Consider the following 19,771-nt stretch of genomic DNA (forward strand, 5'->3'; position numbering starts at 1 on the left):
GGGTAAAATAAAACCAATTTTTTTTGCGCCAAGTATGACATTTTGAGACCTTGCAACTTCGTGCCAAACAACCTGGCGTCAACTAAGACGCAGGAAATGATGAACCTGCGTAATCATAGACGCACATTTGCGGCAAAAATTTCCTGCTCCAAGAATGCTGCAATAAATTACAGCATTTTGAGACCTCGCAAGCCTAATTTTGTACGTGAAATTTAAAGAAAAACAAGTCAATTTGAAAAAGACACTATACCCCAGGTAAGAAAATAAACTTCCTAAAACATGATTCCCATACTGAAACTGATAGTCTGTAAAGGGAAATATACATGACTCATGGCAAATATAAGTAACATACATATATTTAAAACTTTATATTAATACATAAAGCGCCAAACCATTGCTGAGAGTGTCTTAAATAATGATACATACTTACCGAAAGACACCCATCCACATATAGCAGATAGCCAAACCAGTACTGAAAACTATCAGCAGAGGTAATGGTATATAAGAGTATATCGTCGATCTGAAAAGGGAGGTAGGAGATAAATCCCTATGGCCGATAACAGAGAACCCTTGAAAAGATTTCCCGTGAGAGAAACCATAAAATCAATAGGCGATACTCCCTTCACATCCCTCTGACAAACACTGTACTCTGAGAGGAATTGGGCTTCAATATGCTGAGAAGCGCTTATCATAGAAGAAAAATCAAGCACAAACTTACTTCACCACCTCCATAGAAAGCAAAGTTTGTAAAACTGAGTTGTGGGTGTGGTGGGAGGTGTATTTATAGGCATTTTGAGGTTTGGGAAACGTTGCACCTCCTGGCAGGAATGTATATCCCATACGTCAGTAGCTCATGGACTCTTGCCAATTACATGAAAGAAAAAGCATTATATTCCAGATCCGTTTAGCATGTAGTAGCCTGCCATTCGTGTTTCAGGCTTGCTTCTGCCCTTGTTCACTGGCAACTGGCTAACTTCAAGCTTGGGGTTTTAATGCCCCTATCGGCAAAAAAAAATTCTTTACTTAAAGGGACAGTCTAGTCCAAAAAAAACTTTCATGATTCAGATAGGGCATGTAATTTTAAACAATTTTCCAATTTACTTTTATCACCAATTTTTCTTTGTTCTCTTGGTATTCTTAGTTTAAAGCTTAACCTAGGAGGTTCATATGCTAATTTCTTAGACCTTGAAGGCCGCCTCTTAAGAATGCATTTTAACAGGTTTTTCACCACTAAAGGGTGTTAGTTCATGTTTTTCATATAGATAACACTGTGCTTGTACACGTGAAGTTACCTGGGAGCCATCACTGATTGGCTAAACTGCAAGTCTGTCAAAAGAACTGAAATAAAGGGGCAGTCTGCAGAGGCTTAGATACAAGATAATCACAGAGGTAAAAAATATATAAATATAACTGTTGGTTATGCAAAACTAAGGAATGGGTAAAAAGGGATTATCTATCTTTTAAAACAATAACAATTCTGGTGTAGACTGTCCCTTTAATTTCTGCACACATGCAAGATAATTAACCCCTTTGTGGCAGTACAATAGTGTTCACTTTAGAATGAACATTCCTTGTTGTCTTAACGGTGTTAAAGCTCAGCGTTATTACGACGGCATGGAAAGTGCTAGCGGCGTAAAGGTATTAAACAATGGTCTGGATACAGTTAAGCAATTTAAAGACACAGTAGCAATGTGAATTATATTACAAATACACATCATCTAATTTAACAAAATAAATAGTTTGATAGCCAAACTCCAAAATATTTTACATCATCATTTTGCACATTATGATATCAAGGACAGTGTAGATACTGAAATTAAAAAAATTAATTGGCATCCATATAATATATATAATTATAATATATATAATTTAACAAAAATAAAATTGATCAAGGCACTGATTATAGGGTTAGGCAAAAAGTCTAATAATGACCGACCCTTAAGAAATAATATTACATAAAAAAATGAATAAAGAGAGAATGAAAAAGTACTTATAAATAGCACTCTTGCCTCAAAGCTATATAATGAATTATGATGGCTATAAATAAATATAGCCACCTACACTGACTCAACAAACACAGTATATATATATATATATATATATATATATATATATATATATATATATATATATAGTATATACAGATTTAGTTATTAACAAAGTATATAACATATTCATACAAAATTCCCCTTGTGTCTAGAAAAGATTGATACATCCTTAGAGAAGGATAATGATACAGTTACCACTGGGAAAAGTCCAAAATATGTTTAAACAAATATGTTTCTGCCGATGTGCGATGCTCCAGTAATAAGTTGCACTCAGTAGTGAGTATGAAACTTGTATTTCTCTGCGCGCTCTCTTATGGGCTATTAGCACTTCTGCGGTATCCACAATAAGGTTTTTGTGGAAACACTGTACACAATGAACACAGCGTGCATGAGGATGAATTAACTTGTCCCTTCTAGGCTATAAACATACCTCGCCAAACAACCGCTAGCTCCAGACTGTACTATTCAGGGTTCGCTCTTCTCAAAATGCTGTCGGTATAGCGGGATGAACCGCCAATCCTAGCAGCAGAGAAGCTGGAGTGCTTCCAATATGCTCTGACCTGTATGTATGCCGAGTTTCATTTAACAAGCGCGGTGTGTATTTAAGGTGGGTAGCAAAACCAGCCGCCAATGCACCTGTTTGTGTAGATCCTCCTCTTTCTTCCTTTTACGACCAAAGTAAAAATAATCATGGGCTCTTTACAGTATTTCCCCATTGTTTAACCTTGCGGCTTCGTAAGGGCTTATGATTTTGCTCAGGGGTGCCCATACTTTTTTGTTTTGGGATCTTCTTTTCAAATGACCAGCTCAACAAGATCTACCCACTAAAAGAGAATGAAGAAAAATTAATAATAGGAGTAAATTAGAAAGGTGTTTAAAATTGCATGTTTTATATCTAAATCATGAAAAAAATAAAATGTGTGTTTCATATCCCTTTAAGGTTGCATGATTTAGCAACACATGGATGTGCAAAAGCATAAAGATACAACAGATTAATCCTGATGACAAAAGTAGCACTGACTTTAATTCTGGTTAACAGGAGCAACCCCTTGTGCCATTTTACAAAACACTGCATTCAAATTACTGCCACTGACCATCTTTACTTTGCACCACGGACTTGGCCTGATATGACCCAGTGAGGCTTACACAAATAAATTTCAATAGCGAGGCATGCAGACCATTTCTTACCGGGTCAACATGTTCATTTGCCAGGCGTCAATCAGACCTGTTCCTTTAGCATAGTGCAGCAGCCTCTGGGGGATATTTATCAAAGGTATGTCAGACCTGATTCGACAGTGCGGATCAGGTCCGACAGACCTCGCTGAATGCGGAGAGCAATACACTCTCCATATTCAGCATTGCACCAGCAGCTCTTGTGAGCTGCTGTTGCAATGCCGCCCCCCTGCAGACTCGCAGCTAATCGTCTGCCAGCAGGGGGGTGTCAATTTAACCCTACCATAGTTGATCGAGTTGAATTCCGGCGATCTCTGTCCGCCTGCTCAGAGCAGGCAGACAGGTTATGGAGCAGCGGTCTTTCTGAAGACTTGCCAGAAACACAGGCCCTCGAGCTCCATCCAGAGCTTGATAAATAGGCCTCTCTGCCTTTACTTTTTCTATCTATTGACGCTTACCCTCCTAACTATACTATACCGCCATATCTATTGGGTGAATACTCACTCAACCATGCTTTTGATAGGCCAATTGCGTTGTCGTTCAAAAATTATCTACATTGATTGGTTGAAATCGATGTCCCTCAAGATCCAATCTTGTAGCACTTTTTGTGCATGACCTTCAGAATGTTTAATGACCCGCCCCGTCACACACTGCGGTAAAGCGGTATCCGTAGAAACCAGTGTTGAGCTTGTGTAACTTGACCACATAATTTTGATCAGATCGGCCGTGATCTACCTGCAGCGCCTTCGGGATCTACTGGTAGATCCCGATCTACCTGTTGGGCACCCCTAATTTTGTTCATTCTGTTCCTCTTTAAATAGCAACTTTGTTGCCATCTCCTGGGAACCCTCTCCGTGAACTTTAGTTTCTTTTGTATCCATTTGCTGATGTTCATTCATACATTTTAACATATAAATTGCTACATTGTAAAACATTTACTAGCTGATGTAGTTTATAATACATTACAATACATTTATTATAACTGAATTGTTTAATCCTCATTATGTTTCTCTACATCATTAAATTTAAATCTTGAGTATATACTTTTATCACAGTTTAAAGAATATAAATTATATTATAGACTATGGCTTTACAATTTCTGATATATTATTGTAGATTGAGAATCAGAAAAGAGTTACTCTAACTATTACCATAAAAATTATATGATCATTTTGTTTAAAGACTGTTTATTTTATCATTTTCAGGATAGATATTACAAGAATGGGGAAAACAATAATTCTTCATTTAGGCCCCCTGGGGATAGGGTGTCTAGATTATAAATCCAACGACTTTCATGTTGTAAAAGTATTTTATCTAAATGTCCACCCCTAATCCCTAACTTGACTTTTTTATCCCTATCAGACTAAAAGTTCTGGGGTAGGAGTTGTGGAATTTGTTGAAGTGTGGCGCAATGCTGGAGGTTTTCTCTTCATGTCCTATATTGTATGTATTAGAGTTTAACCCTTGTGGTACCCTACACCTTTTATTGGATGAAATATCCAATAAACTTCTTGTTTGTACAAATGGCTTTGTCTATCTCCCCCTGTCTATATTTTTACAAAATCTATCCCTTGAACACTTAACACATTTTTATCAAAGTTATTATGGTATCTAAAATGTTTGGATATGGGATATTAGAGCACCCTATCCTTTATGGAACACATTAGGTCAATAGAAGATCCAAACTCTAATACTCCAATAGCCAAATAACCATTTTAGATACCATCATAACTCTGATAAAAATGTGTTAAAGGGACAGTAAAGTCAAAATTAAACTTTCATTATTTGTAGCTTTGATATACAATGTTACCATAGAGTACTAAAGATACATGCATGCTTCTGAGCTCTTATGAGCCTACCTAGTTTTACATTTAAAAAAAAAGATATACCAAGAGAACAAAGCAAATTTGATAAAATAAGTAAATTGGAAAGTTGTTTAAAATTGCATGCTCTATGCGATTCATGAAAGTTTATTTTTGACTTTACTGTCCCTTTAAGTGTTCCAGGGATAGAGCAGGTAGCCTTTGTATCTAGTGACATTGCTTCCTGACGTTATCTAATATGGTAAGAATAATAACAGTGTGTTTTGCGCATGAGCGAAAACCAATGTTTCAGTTGATAATTTTTTGGAGTACCTGATAGTATTGTAATAAGTGGTGTCTAGGAGTTTATCAGGTCCTTTTTGATGTGGAAGTCAGAAAAATTTCCAATAGTTATCATGACATTTTATTGTAAAAAAAAAATAAGAACTTACTCATGTTAAGTATTGGGCTAATTTTCCAGCAAACTGTTATGATAAAGGTGGTGCCAATAAATACTGAAAATGTCTTATTGTGATGCCATCCACATCCAAAAAGGGTCATCAGCAGCCGTTAACATGCAGATAGCTATCATACATTAGAATATGATCAACCCCTCGATTCCTCAGGAAGTGAGTCTGGTTTGTCAACAGTGATGGTTATCACATCTCACAGATAGGGGATATTGATTTTGAACTTTCTGATTATCTCTCTTTTTCTGTAGGAAACAAAATAACAGAAATAGGTCTGAAAGGATTCCTGAACTCGATGGAGACCCAAATGCAGGAGACAAAGTTAATCCCTGGCACCAAGTTACCAACTGGGCTATTACGCCTGTCTTTAAGGGTGAGGCCTTTTATCTATGGGGAAATCACTACAGAAACTGTTTTCCACCACTATCACCGGTGATCACTGATCTTCCAGAGTGTTGAATGGGGATTTTTGGCTGTCTTACTTTAGATGTAAAATTTATTAATGTTAGGGACAGCACAAATTGCCATTAAAGTGAAGGTAAAGTTTTTGTACCCATCAATCCTATTTACAACCCTTTTAGTAACTTAAATCAAGTCGCTAGCTTTATTTTTGAAAAAACATTATTGATTTATGTAATTTTATCTCTATATTTTTCTTACGCTTCCTTTCCGTTTCTCCTCCCATTCACTATTTCCTGGTTTAGGATACCTTGACGTATAGAGCGGTCCCACCCGCTCTATACGTGTATACTCAGCTCGTGCACATCGAGCATCGATTAACTGCGCATGCGCATCCTTTTTAGACTGTCATCTTTGCGCATGCGGTAATCCCGGCTGCTGCTCTAAGCTATGCCTACAATAAATAGGGGATAATGCGCATGCGTGAAGCGTGAACGCTCGCACTTGGGAACTGCAATATAGAAACTGTTACGCATGCGCATCACGAAGCAGACCATGATGACGTAAATTGACGGCCGCCTAACAGCCAGGGAATCAATTGGATGGCTGCACAATGTGATCGTTGTTTTAAAAAAAATAAAAATTGACGGGTTGTTTTTCGGATAGCCGAGTAGATGAGAATAACATAGGATATCGCAGGTAATATTAAGATTTAGAAATATTGATGAATTAAACTTATATTTATTTGCCTTGATATATTTAATTTTTAAGAATAGAGCGTTTGTATTTACCTTCACTTTAAATGTATACTAAGTGCTTTATATAACTACAAACAAACAGACTGATCTCTTAAAAGATGTTGCATTCTAGAGCTAAGTGGATCGCAGCTGTTAATTGTGCCTTTGGGGCAGATGTCAGTGTTTCTAACAGCATGGGGCAGATTTATCAATGTCTGGCGGACATGATCCCCTGTAGCAGATCATGTCCGCCAGACATCGCTGAATGCTGACAACATACGCTGTCGGCATTTAACATTGAACAAGCAGTTCACCAGAACTGCTTGTGCAATGCCGCCCACTGCAGATTCGTGGCCAATCGTCTGCTAGCGGGGGTGTCAATCAACATGATCATACACGATCGGGCGGATTGACAGCCTCAGAGGCAGCAGATGAGTTAAGGAGCAGCGGTCTTAAGAAGGCTTGCGCGGAAACAGTGGTATTTGGCCCAATTCGGGCCATGATAAATCGTCCCCCATGTGTCAACCTATATGAGCATTCACAAACTTATTAAACAATTATTTCTAGCAGCTGAGGACTTATTAGACCATCTAGTCAAATCTATCAGTTATAAATGAGACCCTGTGTACTTCCATGGTTTTAAAAAAAATGTCTTCCCTCCTTTTATGTAATGCTCTAGAAGAACAATTTCCCAGTGGACTGTGCAACATTTCTAAAACTTGAGCAGATTATGCAATCCAGAGACCCACTGCGTCAATCTGCACCGTCAGTAACAGAAGAGGAGGTGAAAGAAGTATCGCTTCATTGACTGGCAGCAAAAAAAAGTCTTCTACATTGACGGAATATGCCTGAGATTTTCATGTGACCTGTAAACACTGTAAAAGTGTTAAATTAAAAGTGATAATACCGACCATAATAAAAATGAATGACTTTTATAATACCAATTTATTATGAAACAATAAAATACTTTATCCTAAAAAAGGGAAATCAATCAATAAAATCAACCTCATTCACAGTTCTACTTGTTGTAACCTAGATTATAATACAAACTGCCGAAAATAACCTGTTATACATATAAACTGAAGGCACAGCACGGATGGTTAATAGTTGCAGTTCCACTTACCTAACAGACATGAAAGATAAAGTTTAAAGAAGAAAGAAAAACAAACAGTTGCTCATCAGTTAAGCAAGGTGATGTGGTGCAGAATTATAAAACATTGGTTTTTAAATTGGACATTCTACATTTTTACACTCCAGTGCTGGAAGTATTTTTAATTGGTTGGGTCTCATTGCATTTATACTTTATGGTTCAATTAAACTTAAAGGGCCATAATACCCAAATGTTTAAACACTTGAAAGTGATGCAGCACAGCTGTAAAAAGCTGACTAGAAAATATCACCTCAACATCTCTATGTAAAAAAGAAAGATATTCTACCTCAAAAGATTCTCAGTAGCCACATCCCATTGTAAAGGACTTCTAAGCAGCAAATTAGTATGTCTGTCCCGGGACAGCGGAAGGAGCAAGCTTACGTGCACTCTCATCTTATTTCCCTATTCAGCTTAAGGAAGTTTACAATGAAATCTCATGAGAGTTAAGTGAAATCTCATGAGATCACAGTAAAATAGTTCATGACCTCAGCACTGTTGATGCCGATTGGCTGCTGTTCATTTCTTCATTTTTTTTTTACCTGCAGCTGGGCTGCAGCGGAGTATAACTTTTTACACAGAACAAACTCTGCTGAGCTGAGGAAATTGTGAGGTAAAACATCTTCCTTTTTTACATAGAGATTCTCAGGTGATATTTTCCGGTCAGCTTTTTACAGTTATACAACATCAGTTTCAAGTGATTTAGCATATGAGTATTATGTCCCTTTAACAATTGAAAATCAGAATGAGAAAACAATTATTATTTTTGTTACGATTTACCATCTTGCAAAGTATGCAGGAAACAAGTCGGTATAAAATATCTAACCATACAATATTACACAAATTTAAAATTACACAATTTTTTTAATTACAAGAGGGGTAATTTTACCTATTTTTAAACTATATGCATGTTCCTATCCCTGTCCAAAATCACTCTGTATAGCAAAAAAATAATAAAAACAGCAGATTTTAAAAACTAAGCAAAAACATAAAATAGTTGTACCAAAAGATATTGTTCATATTTTTTATTAGTTCAGACTACAACCTAACCAAACAGGTTGGCATCTGTTGAGATTACTACCCACATTGGTCAAAGAAAGGAGGCTAACTGAACCAGGGACTGGCGAGTCTGCCAACCTTTTACATAAAGTCCTTTTTAAGTTTTGTTTTTTTTCCATTTTCTTTAGGATAAGATCTTTAAATCCCTCCCACTTCACATGATTATCAGTCATATATATATATATCCAAGTAGATAAGGAAAAAAAGTGCAAAACAAGTACTGCAGCCACCTGAACAAAAAGAAAGGGCAGGCTTGTGGAATGTATGAATACATTTTGTTTTCGTTCATCAGATGGTGACAGTCCACGAGCCATCAGGTGTGTTATTCAATACCCAAGCTGTGGCGTTCACGAGAACACCATGAATAGGGGGCGACAAAAAGTGAAGGCAGGGCGTAACTATTCAGGCACTAAAGCCTGCAGAACTTTTCTGTCAATGGCAGCCACAGAAGAGGCATACACATCAAAGTGATAAAACTTAGAAAAAGTGTGCAAAGAAAACCAATTAGCTGTCTTACAAATTTGAACAATAGAGGCCTCATTACGAAAGGCCCACGAAATAGCAACTGCTCTAGTGGAACAAAAGAAGGAACCACAATTTCCTGATTGAAAGTATCTGTAGATACCACTTTAGGAAGAAAATATTAGCTAGTGCGAAGAACATCCTGGTGAAAAATCAGAAAAGGAGGTTTGCAAGACAAAGCTGAAAGCTCATAGACCCGAAGAAATAGCTATAAGAAAAAGAACTTTCCAAGATAAAAGCTGAAGGTTCAAACCATGCTATGGCTCAAAAGGAGGAGTTTGAAGAGCCCTCAAAACCAGATTCAGATTTCAAGGAGGAGAAACTGGATTAATAACTAGTTTTATCCTTATCAGAGCCTGAACAAAGGCCTGAAAGTAAGGAGTTTTAGCAATTTTCTTAATAAACTGAAATCTGACTCTTCAGAGATCTGGCTTATATATTTTTGTTTAAGCCTTCCTACAGGAATATAAAAACACTAGGAATTTTAAAAAGAATTCCATCTGTAACCTTTCCAAGAACACTGTGCAAAAATGTTTTCAAGATTTTATGATAAATACGCCTGGTAACAGGTTTCCTGGCCTGAATCAGGGTATCAATTCTGCCTGAGAGATTTTTCTGACAAGGTTGTTCAATCGCCATGCTTTGAAACTTAAGAGTTTTGAATTGTGAAAAAAAGGCCTTGAGAGAGAAGAGCATTTCTTAGAGGAAGCCTCCAAGGCTGGCACAAGGACTTCTGCACCGACAAACTAAATCCTGCAGGGCCACTCCAGAGCATTCAGAATTGCTGAGGCTTGTTTCTGCTCAATTCTGGCTATCACCCTGGATAGCATCACTCATGGAGGAAACATGTAAATCAGATTGAACGACCAAGAAACCACTAGGGCATCTATCAGACTTACCCCAGGTCCCCAAGAGACATGGCACAATACTGAGGCAGTTTGTGATTAAAATAAGAAGGCCATGAGATCTCTCTCTGGCAGAACCCAATGTCTTACAATTTGGTTGAGTGAAGAAACTGACGACTTAGAAAGTCTGCCTCCCAATTGTCCACCAACAGTTCTCCTTTAGATACTTTAGTGCTCAGACTTTATTTAGAAAGAAATACCTGGCATAACCATATGTAACTGTAATGCCCAAATGGGATCCAAATATAGAGCACTCTCAAAGTTCAATTTGCAGTCCAATAATCCGTTGCTAATTGGACTCAGTGTTGGGGCTCAAAGTGAGACAAAGTGCTGAAGATAAGTGAAATGAGCTTATCCAAAAACACCCCGCATCAAGGTGAGTCTGGTCCTGGGGAGAAAAGGGAATCCACTTGCACCGGCGGTCCGTGCCGCTTCACTGCTTGTCGGGCGTCTTCCGGAAACAACAGTGTGCAGCGTGATCCCTACGACCTCCCTCTTCAGACGTCACCAGGGGTGTGTGAAAAGCTCCTTAGCTGAGTGGCTCGCTGCTATGCAGTACCGTATGCACTGTGGTATGTCTCGAACTCCTCTCAGGGTCCCGCTGGGCAGTCTGTAATCGGCTCCTGATCAGCTCAGTGCAGGAATATAGTTAGGGATTTACCCCAATCGGTGCTCAACGCTTCAAAAGGTCAAGATACAGGCAGTACAAAAAGAGGGCGAAGCAGAGTTCCAATTAAATCTAAACAAATTTATTGAATTTAGGTTAAAAATGAACACACAATATGTGCAGAGAAAATGGGGGTCAGAGCATAGCTGACGCATTTCGGCTTCCTACCGTTGTCAAAGCTAGCTTTTTGTACTCCCAATTGTCCACACCTAGAATATGGATGGCAGTAATTCTGCAATGATAGTGTTTTGCTCAACTGATAATGCGGGACACTTCAATATGATTGACATAAGCCATTGCAGTGACATTGTCTGACTGGAATCTCAGAAAAAAAGAGTTGTGTCTGAGGTTGGGCCAACTCTGGAGAGCCTGGAACCATATCAGCAGACCAAGACAAACTACAAAGTTCACCAAGCTAAAGCAGCTAATGCAGTATTCTTAGCATTGATGCAAATCATTTCCACTTCACAATACAAGGTGGAATAAAGTTTTAGAGAAAGTTTAGATGAACTTTCCTGGGAGCAACTTTGATAGGGTATAAAAACCCTGTTTATGATTAGCAATAGACTAAGCACATGAGGAACAAAGATGAGCAGGGGGACACACCTGAGAATCTTTACAAAGAAAACACAAACTGGATGGGGGTTAAAGAAACAGAGGATCTCCCTTCTAGATAATCAGGCGGAGGCCTGAGCTGCTCCAGTTTGCTCCATATTATAAGGAATAAGCTTAAAGGGCCAGTGTACATACGTGTTATAATAGATTTTATAAAATGATAATGAAATAGCACAAAAGCCACTTAAAGCACTTTGCACTATAATTTTTTTTATTTTTACTTGCAACTTTACAGCTCTAGTGCATCCGCTGTGAAAAGCTGGCACGCCCTTAGAAAAGAGCTGAGCAAAACTCCTATAGTAACACGCCCCCCCCCCCCCACCAATCGGAAACAATATGTAAAAAAAGAGTAAATAGTCAGTTATGCCCTTTTACTTCAAAACGTTACATATTAAAATTAATTTTAAAGACCTGTTGATTGAGATTTCCTTGAAGATGCTCCACAGCAGTGTAGTGCAGGCCCTGTGAGTCCCCATCACAGTGGATCCCTGTGGCTTTATGTTAGCACTGATCCCTGACATCTGAGAGTCACTATCTGCCACAGCACAGGTTTCCAGGTAGCACATTGGCCTAACTGAATACCGCCCACCAGCAGCACTCCTGCATCTATGGAAGAAGTGTATGGCAGGCAGAATTCCTTGCCCAGCAGCAGGCTTCTTTCATAGATGTGGTGGGGCAGAGTGCTATATACAGATGCTGGAGGCTTTCAGCTTGGCTTATGTGCTACATGGGGTTCTTATTCTTTGTAAGCCACGAACCAGAAGCACAGAGCAATACCAAGCACTGTGAAATCTCTGGATACAAAACTGATAAAGCAGAGTGTCCCTCCCACCACATTCTTCCCTAAACCTTTAGGAAGGGGGGGGGGGAATTACAGCGCATAAAAGGTTAAATAGAATTTTTACTACAAATTTGAAACCAAGCTCTTATGATTAAAGTGCCTTACCACCTCCACTAGTCCTGAGAATCTTCCTACATGCTGAGAATATTACAGCAACACAGGAAAGGATTAAAACACAGAAAAGGCTAAAATGTATGACCCTTAATGCAGATGGACTAAAACATACTGTGCATAGCTCAAAAGCAAAATCTGAGTACACTAAGCCGACCATGCTAAATTTTACATAATCTGTAGCAGCATGGTGGGATGTCTGTTCAACTTTTCGTTCATAAATGTGTCCAATACACAGCATACAAAATGTTTTATTTCATGCAGGGTTACTACAGAGGGCACATAATTTTAAATCGCAGTAGTCATAATTGGTCTAGAAAATAAACTACAATAAGAACTAAAGTAATTAACTAGATATATCAAATAAACTATTGAACCATATGATTAATTTACTTACCTATCCATCTGGTGCATCCTGTATCTGGGTGGTCTCTTTCATCTAGAGAGCAGAGCAGCACCAAAGCTCAGCAGGACTTTGGGGTCTGGGCTGTTTTTCGCTTGATGTTGTGCTGTAAACTTTCCTCCCCCAAGTATTTAGTGGATGAGGAGAAACTATTATATTGTCCTTCCGATCAGTGCAATGTGAGCACTATGTTACTTGAGCAAACCCTCCACTTGTGTCCACATGAGGATAGTAAGCATTGGGGAATAGACAGTTTTTAAAACTACATAGTGCCTCAGGTCTGAGAAGGAACTTTGTTATGTCCAACCTGTAATGGGCAGACTTAAGAAAGGAAGGAGTGTGTAACTGACCCTTTCTAGGGATTTCCTCATAACTTGTAAAGCATTCTCTCCACAGCTGACCTCTAGAAAAAAGAGAGAGCCCACAGATGGTGTAGAATGTACATACTTTAACGGTTACTAAAAGGAATATACTCACAGACAAAACTGTGAAAAAAATATAATTTATGCTTATCTAATAAATTAATTTCTTTCATTGTGGTGAGAGTCAACAATATATTACTCCTTGGAATTATACTCCTGACCACTTGGAGGAAGCAAAGATCCCAAAACTCCAAGAGCCCTTAAAACCCATCCAACCTTACTGGACATAAGGCCAAGCCAGAAGAGAAGAAGGTATGAAGAGAAAATAAGAGCAATACAAAAAGGAGCAGAGGAAAAAAGGTGCATACTTGAACTGCCACCAGAAAAAAAAAAATAATCGAAAAATAATGGGTAGGGGCTTGTGGATTCTCACCACTATGAAATAAATTAATTTATCAGGTAAGAATAAATTATATTTTCTTTAATAAAGGTTATGAGAGTCCACAATCCATTACTCCTGGAAACTAAAACCCAAGATGTGGAATCTACAAGTAATATATATATTCCATATATACAGAAAAAATATAAATACAAACTATTTAATGCCCAGATACAGCCGCCTAAAGGACTTTGCTACGAAAAGCGGCTTCAGAAGACGCAAGAACACCAAAATGTAGAAAAAAGTATGTAAGAAAGACCAAGTCGCTGCCTTGCAAATTTTATCAACAGAGGCCTCATTCTTAAAGGCCCAAGAAGTAGCAACTGATCTGGTAGAATGGGTAGTAATCTGTAATGCAGTAATGACCCGCATCCAAATAAGCTTTATGAATCAAAAGCTTCAACCAGGTAGTAAATCTGTCTCTAGAAAGATTTATTATAGAGTTTGGAAGACTTACATTTCATGGTGTTCTTCTCATAAATTTTCTTGGCATTCTTTTAGAATTCCTAGAATTTTACAGTTTCTTCAGGATGGTTTGGATAAGGGTTTGTCTGCAAGTTCCTTGAAAGGACAAATCTCCGCTCTTTCTGTTTTATTTCACAGAACGATTGCTATACTTCCTGATATACATTGTTTTGTACAGTGAGTACCAGAAATGGTAGTAGCCTTCTGACCCTTTCTGGAACCAGAAAAATGAACAAACTAGAGGACTGTCTAAAATCCTTAGTAGCCTATAAATAGAACTTTACAGCTCTGACAACATTCAAAATATGTAGAAGCCACTGCTTGGAATTCTTTGACTATGACAAAATGAAGGAACAACAATCTCAAGATTGATGTTATTAGAAGAAACCACCTTAGACAAAGAGGCCTACTTATCAAGCCGCCAACTTGCTTGTATTCTGCGGCACCAATACGCTCGCCTGACATCGCCCATCATCGCTGCCGTGGACCTGATTACGTTCTCCAAATTTAACAAAAAAGCTGTCAAAAAGCTGCGCACCAAGTATGGGGCGATGAGCAGCGAACTGTTGTTAACTAACAGTCATCGATCTCGCTGCTATTCGGCTTTTTCACAGCTTTATTTGTATACTCCCCATTGCTCCCCATTGCCCTTAAAAGGACATTTGGATGGGCATTGCCCTTAAAAGGGCGTTAAGCTCTATTGCAGCCCAAACCCTAATCTAAAACCCACCCAATACACCCTTAAAAAATCCTAACACTAACCCCTGAAGATTCACTTACAGTTTTGAAGATCCGACATACATCCTCCAAGAAGCCGGGAGAAGTCCTCAACGAAGCCGGGAGAATAGTGATGTCGCGAACCTAAAAATTTCAGTTTGCGAACGGCAGACTCGAACTTCCGCTACTGTTTGCGAACCGCGCAAACCGCTATTGACTTCAATAGGCAGGCGAACTTTAAAACCAACAGGGACTCTTTCTGGTCACAATAGTGATGGAAAAGTTGTTTCAAGGGGACTAACACCTGGACTGTGGCATGCCGGAGGGGGATCCATGGCAAAACTCCCACGGAAAATTACATAGTTGATGCAGAGTCTGGTTTTAAGCCATAAAGGGCAAAAATCACCTAACATTCCTAAATTGTTTGGAATAACGTGCTTTAAAACATCAGGTATGATGTTGTATCGATCAGGTAGTGTAAGGGTTACGCCCGCTTCACAGTGACAGACCAAACTCCCTGTGTAACGCACCGCAAACAACCGCAAACAGTCCATTTGCACAACCACGAGATAGATAGATTTGATAGATAGATACATAGATTACATAGATCAATAGATGCAATATACATTTGATAGATACGAATTACATAGATCAATAGATGCAATATACATTTGATAGATACAAATTACATAGATCAATAGATGCAATATACATTTGATAGATACTATTGATAGTTAGATAGATTTGATAGATAAATAGATCGATTTGATAGATATATAATTTCCCAGACAGAGAAGTACATGACGTGCGGTCTGACACCCATGGTAAGGTTCCCAGAGGCAGTTGCGGTGCCAGAGGATGTGTATATGGCATGGATTTTAGGAACCGGGAGATGGAAAAAGATGCATGGTCGGTCCTCCTGCTTCAAATTTCGGGCACTGCGCGTGCAATCTACTGTGGCACCAGATATGAGTGGTGTGTTAAGTAGTAGTATTCTGATCAGTTTAATACCTGTTACTCCCCCTATCGGGGCAGGTGTATATGGCATGGATTTTAGGAACCGGGAGATGGAAAAAGATGCTTGGTCGCTTCTCCTACTTCAAATTTGGCCGAAACACAAGTGGCTGTCACAAAACAGTCCGGCCACGAGATAGATAGATTTGATAGATAGATAGATACATAGATCAATAGATGCAATATACATTTGATAGATACAAATTACATAGATCAATAGATGCAATATACATTTGATAGATACGAATTACATAGATCAATAGATGCAATATACATTTGATAGATACGAATTACATAGATCAATAGATGCAATATACATTTGATAGATACGAATTACATAGATCAATAGATGCAATATACATTTGATAGATACGAATTACATAGATCAATAGATGCAATATACATTTGATAGATACGAATTACATAGATCAATAGATGCAATATACATTTGATAGATACAAATTACATAGATCAATAGATGCAATATACATTTGATAGATACGAATTACATAGATCAATAGATGCAATATACATTTGATAGATACGAATTACATAGATCAATAGATGCAATATACATTTGATAGATGCGAATTACATAGATCAATAGATGCAATATACATTTGATAGATACAAATTACATAGATCAATAGATGCAATATACATTTGATAGATACAAATTACATAGATCAATAGATGCAATATACATTTGATAGATACAAATTACATAGATCAATAGATGCAATATACATTTGATAGATACGAATTACATAGATCAATAGATGCAATATACATTTGATAGATACGAATTACATAGATCAATAGATGCAATATACATTTGATAGATACGAATTACATAGATCAATAGATGCAATATACATTTGATAGATACGAATTACATAGATCAATAGATGCAATATACATTTGATAGATACGAATTACTTAGATCAATAGATGCAATATACATTTGATAGATACAAATTACATAGATCAATAGATGCAATATACATTTGATAGATGCGAATTACATAGATCAATAGATGCAATATACATTTGATAGATACAAATTACATAGATCAATAGATGCAATATACATTTGATAGATACAAATTACATAGATCAATAGATGCAATATACATTTGATAGATACAAATTACATAGATCAATAGATGCAATATACATTTGATAGATACGAATTACATAGATCAATAGATGCAATATACATTTGATAGATACGAATTACATAGATCAATAGATGCAATATACATTTGATAGATACGAATTACATAGATCAATAGATGCAATATACATTTGATAGATACGAATTACATAGATCAATAGATGCAATATACATTTGATAGATATGAATTACATAGATCAATAGATGCAATATACATTTGATAGATATGAATTACATAGATCAATAGATGCAATATACATTTGATAGATACGAATTACATAGATCAATAGATGCAATATACATTTGATAGATACGATTGATAGTTAGATAGATTTGATAGATAAATAGATAGATTTGATAGATATATAATTTCCCAGACAGAGAATTACAAGACGTGCGGTCTGTGACCCATGGTAAGGTTACTTCCTTTTGCACAATCGATTACAGGTTGGGGATTGCCTTTTGTGCAAAGAAATTGTGGCCGGGTACCTTCCACTGCGGTGTCCCCTATCAGGGGACGTGTAAATGGCATGGATTTTAGGAACCGGGAGATGGAAAAAGATGCTTGGACACCCAGTACAGGTCGTTCTCCTTCAGCCTTTTTATACGAGGGTCCCCGACCCTCAACAGGCATGACAGCATGAAAGACCCCATATGCCATGACTTCCTTTTGCACAATCGAGTACAGGTATGGCATCGATTTTAGGAACCCGGAGATAATTTTTAGGAACCGGGAGATGGAAAAAGATGCTTGGACACCCAGTACAGGTCGTTCTCCTTCAGCCTTTTTATACGAGGGTCCCCGACCCTCAACAGGCACAACAGAATGAAAGACCCCATATGCCATGACTTCCTTTTGCACAATCGAGTACAGGTATGGCATTGATTTTAGGAACCCGGAGATAATTTATAGGAACCGGGAGATGGAAAAGATGCTTGGACACCCAGTACAGGTCGTTCTCCTTCAGCCTTTTTATACGAGGGTCCCCGACCCTCAACAGGCACAACAGCATGAAAGACCCCATATGCCATGACTTCCTTTTGCACAATCGAGTACAGGTATGGCATCGATTTTAGGAACGCAGAGATAATTTTGCTTTGCAGACCAGCTATCAGTGGTCAGATGGACCCTTGCCCCAACACTGTGTGCCAGACATGCCATTACTTCCTTTCGCACAATCGAGTACAGGTTGGGGATTGCCTTTTGTGAAAAGAAATTTTGGCCGGGTACCTTCCACTGCGTTGTCCCAATAGCTACAAATTTTTTTGAACGCCTCAAACTCCACCAGCTTGTATGGTAAAAGCTGGCGGGCTAAGAGTTCAGACAAGCCAGCTGTCAGACGCCGGGCAAGGGGGTGACTTGGTGACATTGGCTTCTTACGCTCAAACATGTCCTTGACAGACACCTGACTGTGGGCAGATGAGCAGGAACTGCTCCGGAAGAGAGACGGATTGGCGGATGGTTGAGAGGGGGCAAGAAACACAGCAGTGGTTGACGTGGCTGAACATGCTGGACCAGGAGGAGGATGGCGGCTTTGAGTTTGTGTGCTGTTTCTACTCATGTGTTCATCCCATAGGCGTTTGTGATGTGAGATCATGTGCCTTCGCAAAGCAGTTGTACCTAGGTGGGTGTTGGACTTCCCACGACTCAGTTTCTTTTGGCACAGGTTGCAAATGGCATTTCTGTTGTCAGAGGCAGACACACAAAAAAAAAGACACACTGCTGAGCTCTGTGATGACGGCATTCTGGTGGTGGCAACAGCATGCGTTGATTGGCGTGCTATCTGGCTGACCCCGGGTGCCGATGCATGCTGTCTGACTGTGCCACTAGCTCCTTGCGACCACCTCCCCCTGCTTCCAACTCGTCTCCTCCTCCTGCTCCTCTCTGTCTCCCCATCTGAACTTTCCCCCTGTTCTTCTTCTCTTCTACCGGGCACCCACGTGACATCCACGGACACATCGTCATCATCAACCCCTTTACTTGTATCTGACAACTCAACAACGGAAGCAATGGCGGGTACAACATCATCATCATTATCACACTGTGCGTCGTCCATGTCTGTAATGCTGCCTGACTGAGACATATCACAATTATCTACATCCTCTGTCAATGATGGTTGCGCATCACTCATTTCTTCTTCACACTGAGGTGTACATAACTCCTCTGACAGATCAAGTGAGGCGGCTGTGGTGCTAGTGTCGGTGGTGGCGGCAGGCGGGTGAGTGGTAAGTTGAGAGGTGCCCGAAGCTAAGCTAGAGGAGGAGGATGGTGCGTCAAGGTTATGAGCGGAAGCTGTAGAAGATTGGGAGTCCTGTGTTTTAAAGTCAACTATTTCATCAGAACTTTTCGTGTTCATGGTACGTGGCCTAACACTGGGCATTATTCTATGGGAATCACAGCACCACGACCACGACAGCCCCTGCGGGTTGGCCTGCCTCTGCCTGTCATTTATTTTTTTCAATTAGTGCTACTATGCGTGCAAGCTACTGTAAGTGGGCACAGTATACGCTGTGAGCCTGACACAAAAAACCAGACTGATGTTTCACAGTCAAAATATATATATATTTTTTTTAAATGTACACTGACAGTGCACTACTATTAAACAAGATAATATGAGTGGTGGCACTGGGCAAGTGGGCACAGTATACGCTGTGAGCCTGACAAAAATGCAGACTGATGTTTCAAAGTCAAAATAGT

The 19,771-nt window shown here is 38.8% G+C and overlaps 1 protein-coding gene across 2 annotated transcripts in view; it reads left to right on the forward strand.

The window, feature by feature from the left end:
• LRRC71 (leucine rich repeat containing 71) overlaps positions 1 to 7,647 on the forward strand; it is a 91,208-nt gene extending 83,561 nt beyond the window's left edge. Inside the window, exons 16-17 of one of the 2 annotated variants that reach the window (XM_053695831.1) lie at positions 5,745 to 5,866; positions 7,309 to 7,647. In XM_053695831.1, the coding sequence (XP_053551806.1) occupies positions 5,745 to 5,866; positions 7,309 to 7,437 (251 nt within the window). In that variant the 3' untranslated portion in view covers positions 7,438 to 7,647. The remainder of the gene's footprint in view (positions 1 to 5,744; positions 5,867 to 7,308) is intronic. The other variant, XM_053695839.1, reaches the window with a different exon arrangement.
• Positions 7,648 to 19,771: the final 12,124 nt, after the last annotated feature.

This window comes from Bombina bombina, chromosome 1, assembly GCF_027579735.1.
Source record: "Bombina bombina isolate aBomBom1 chromosome 1, aBomBom1.pri, whole genome shotgun sequence".
Classification (NCBI taxonomy): domain Eukaryota; kingdom Metazoa; phylum Chordata; class Amphibia; order Anura; family Bombinatoridae; genus Bombina; species Bombina bombina.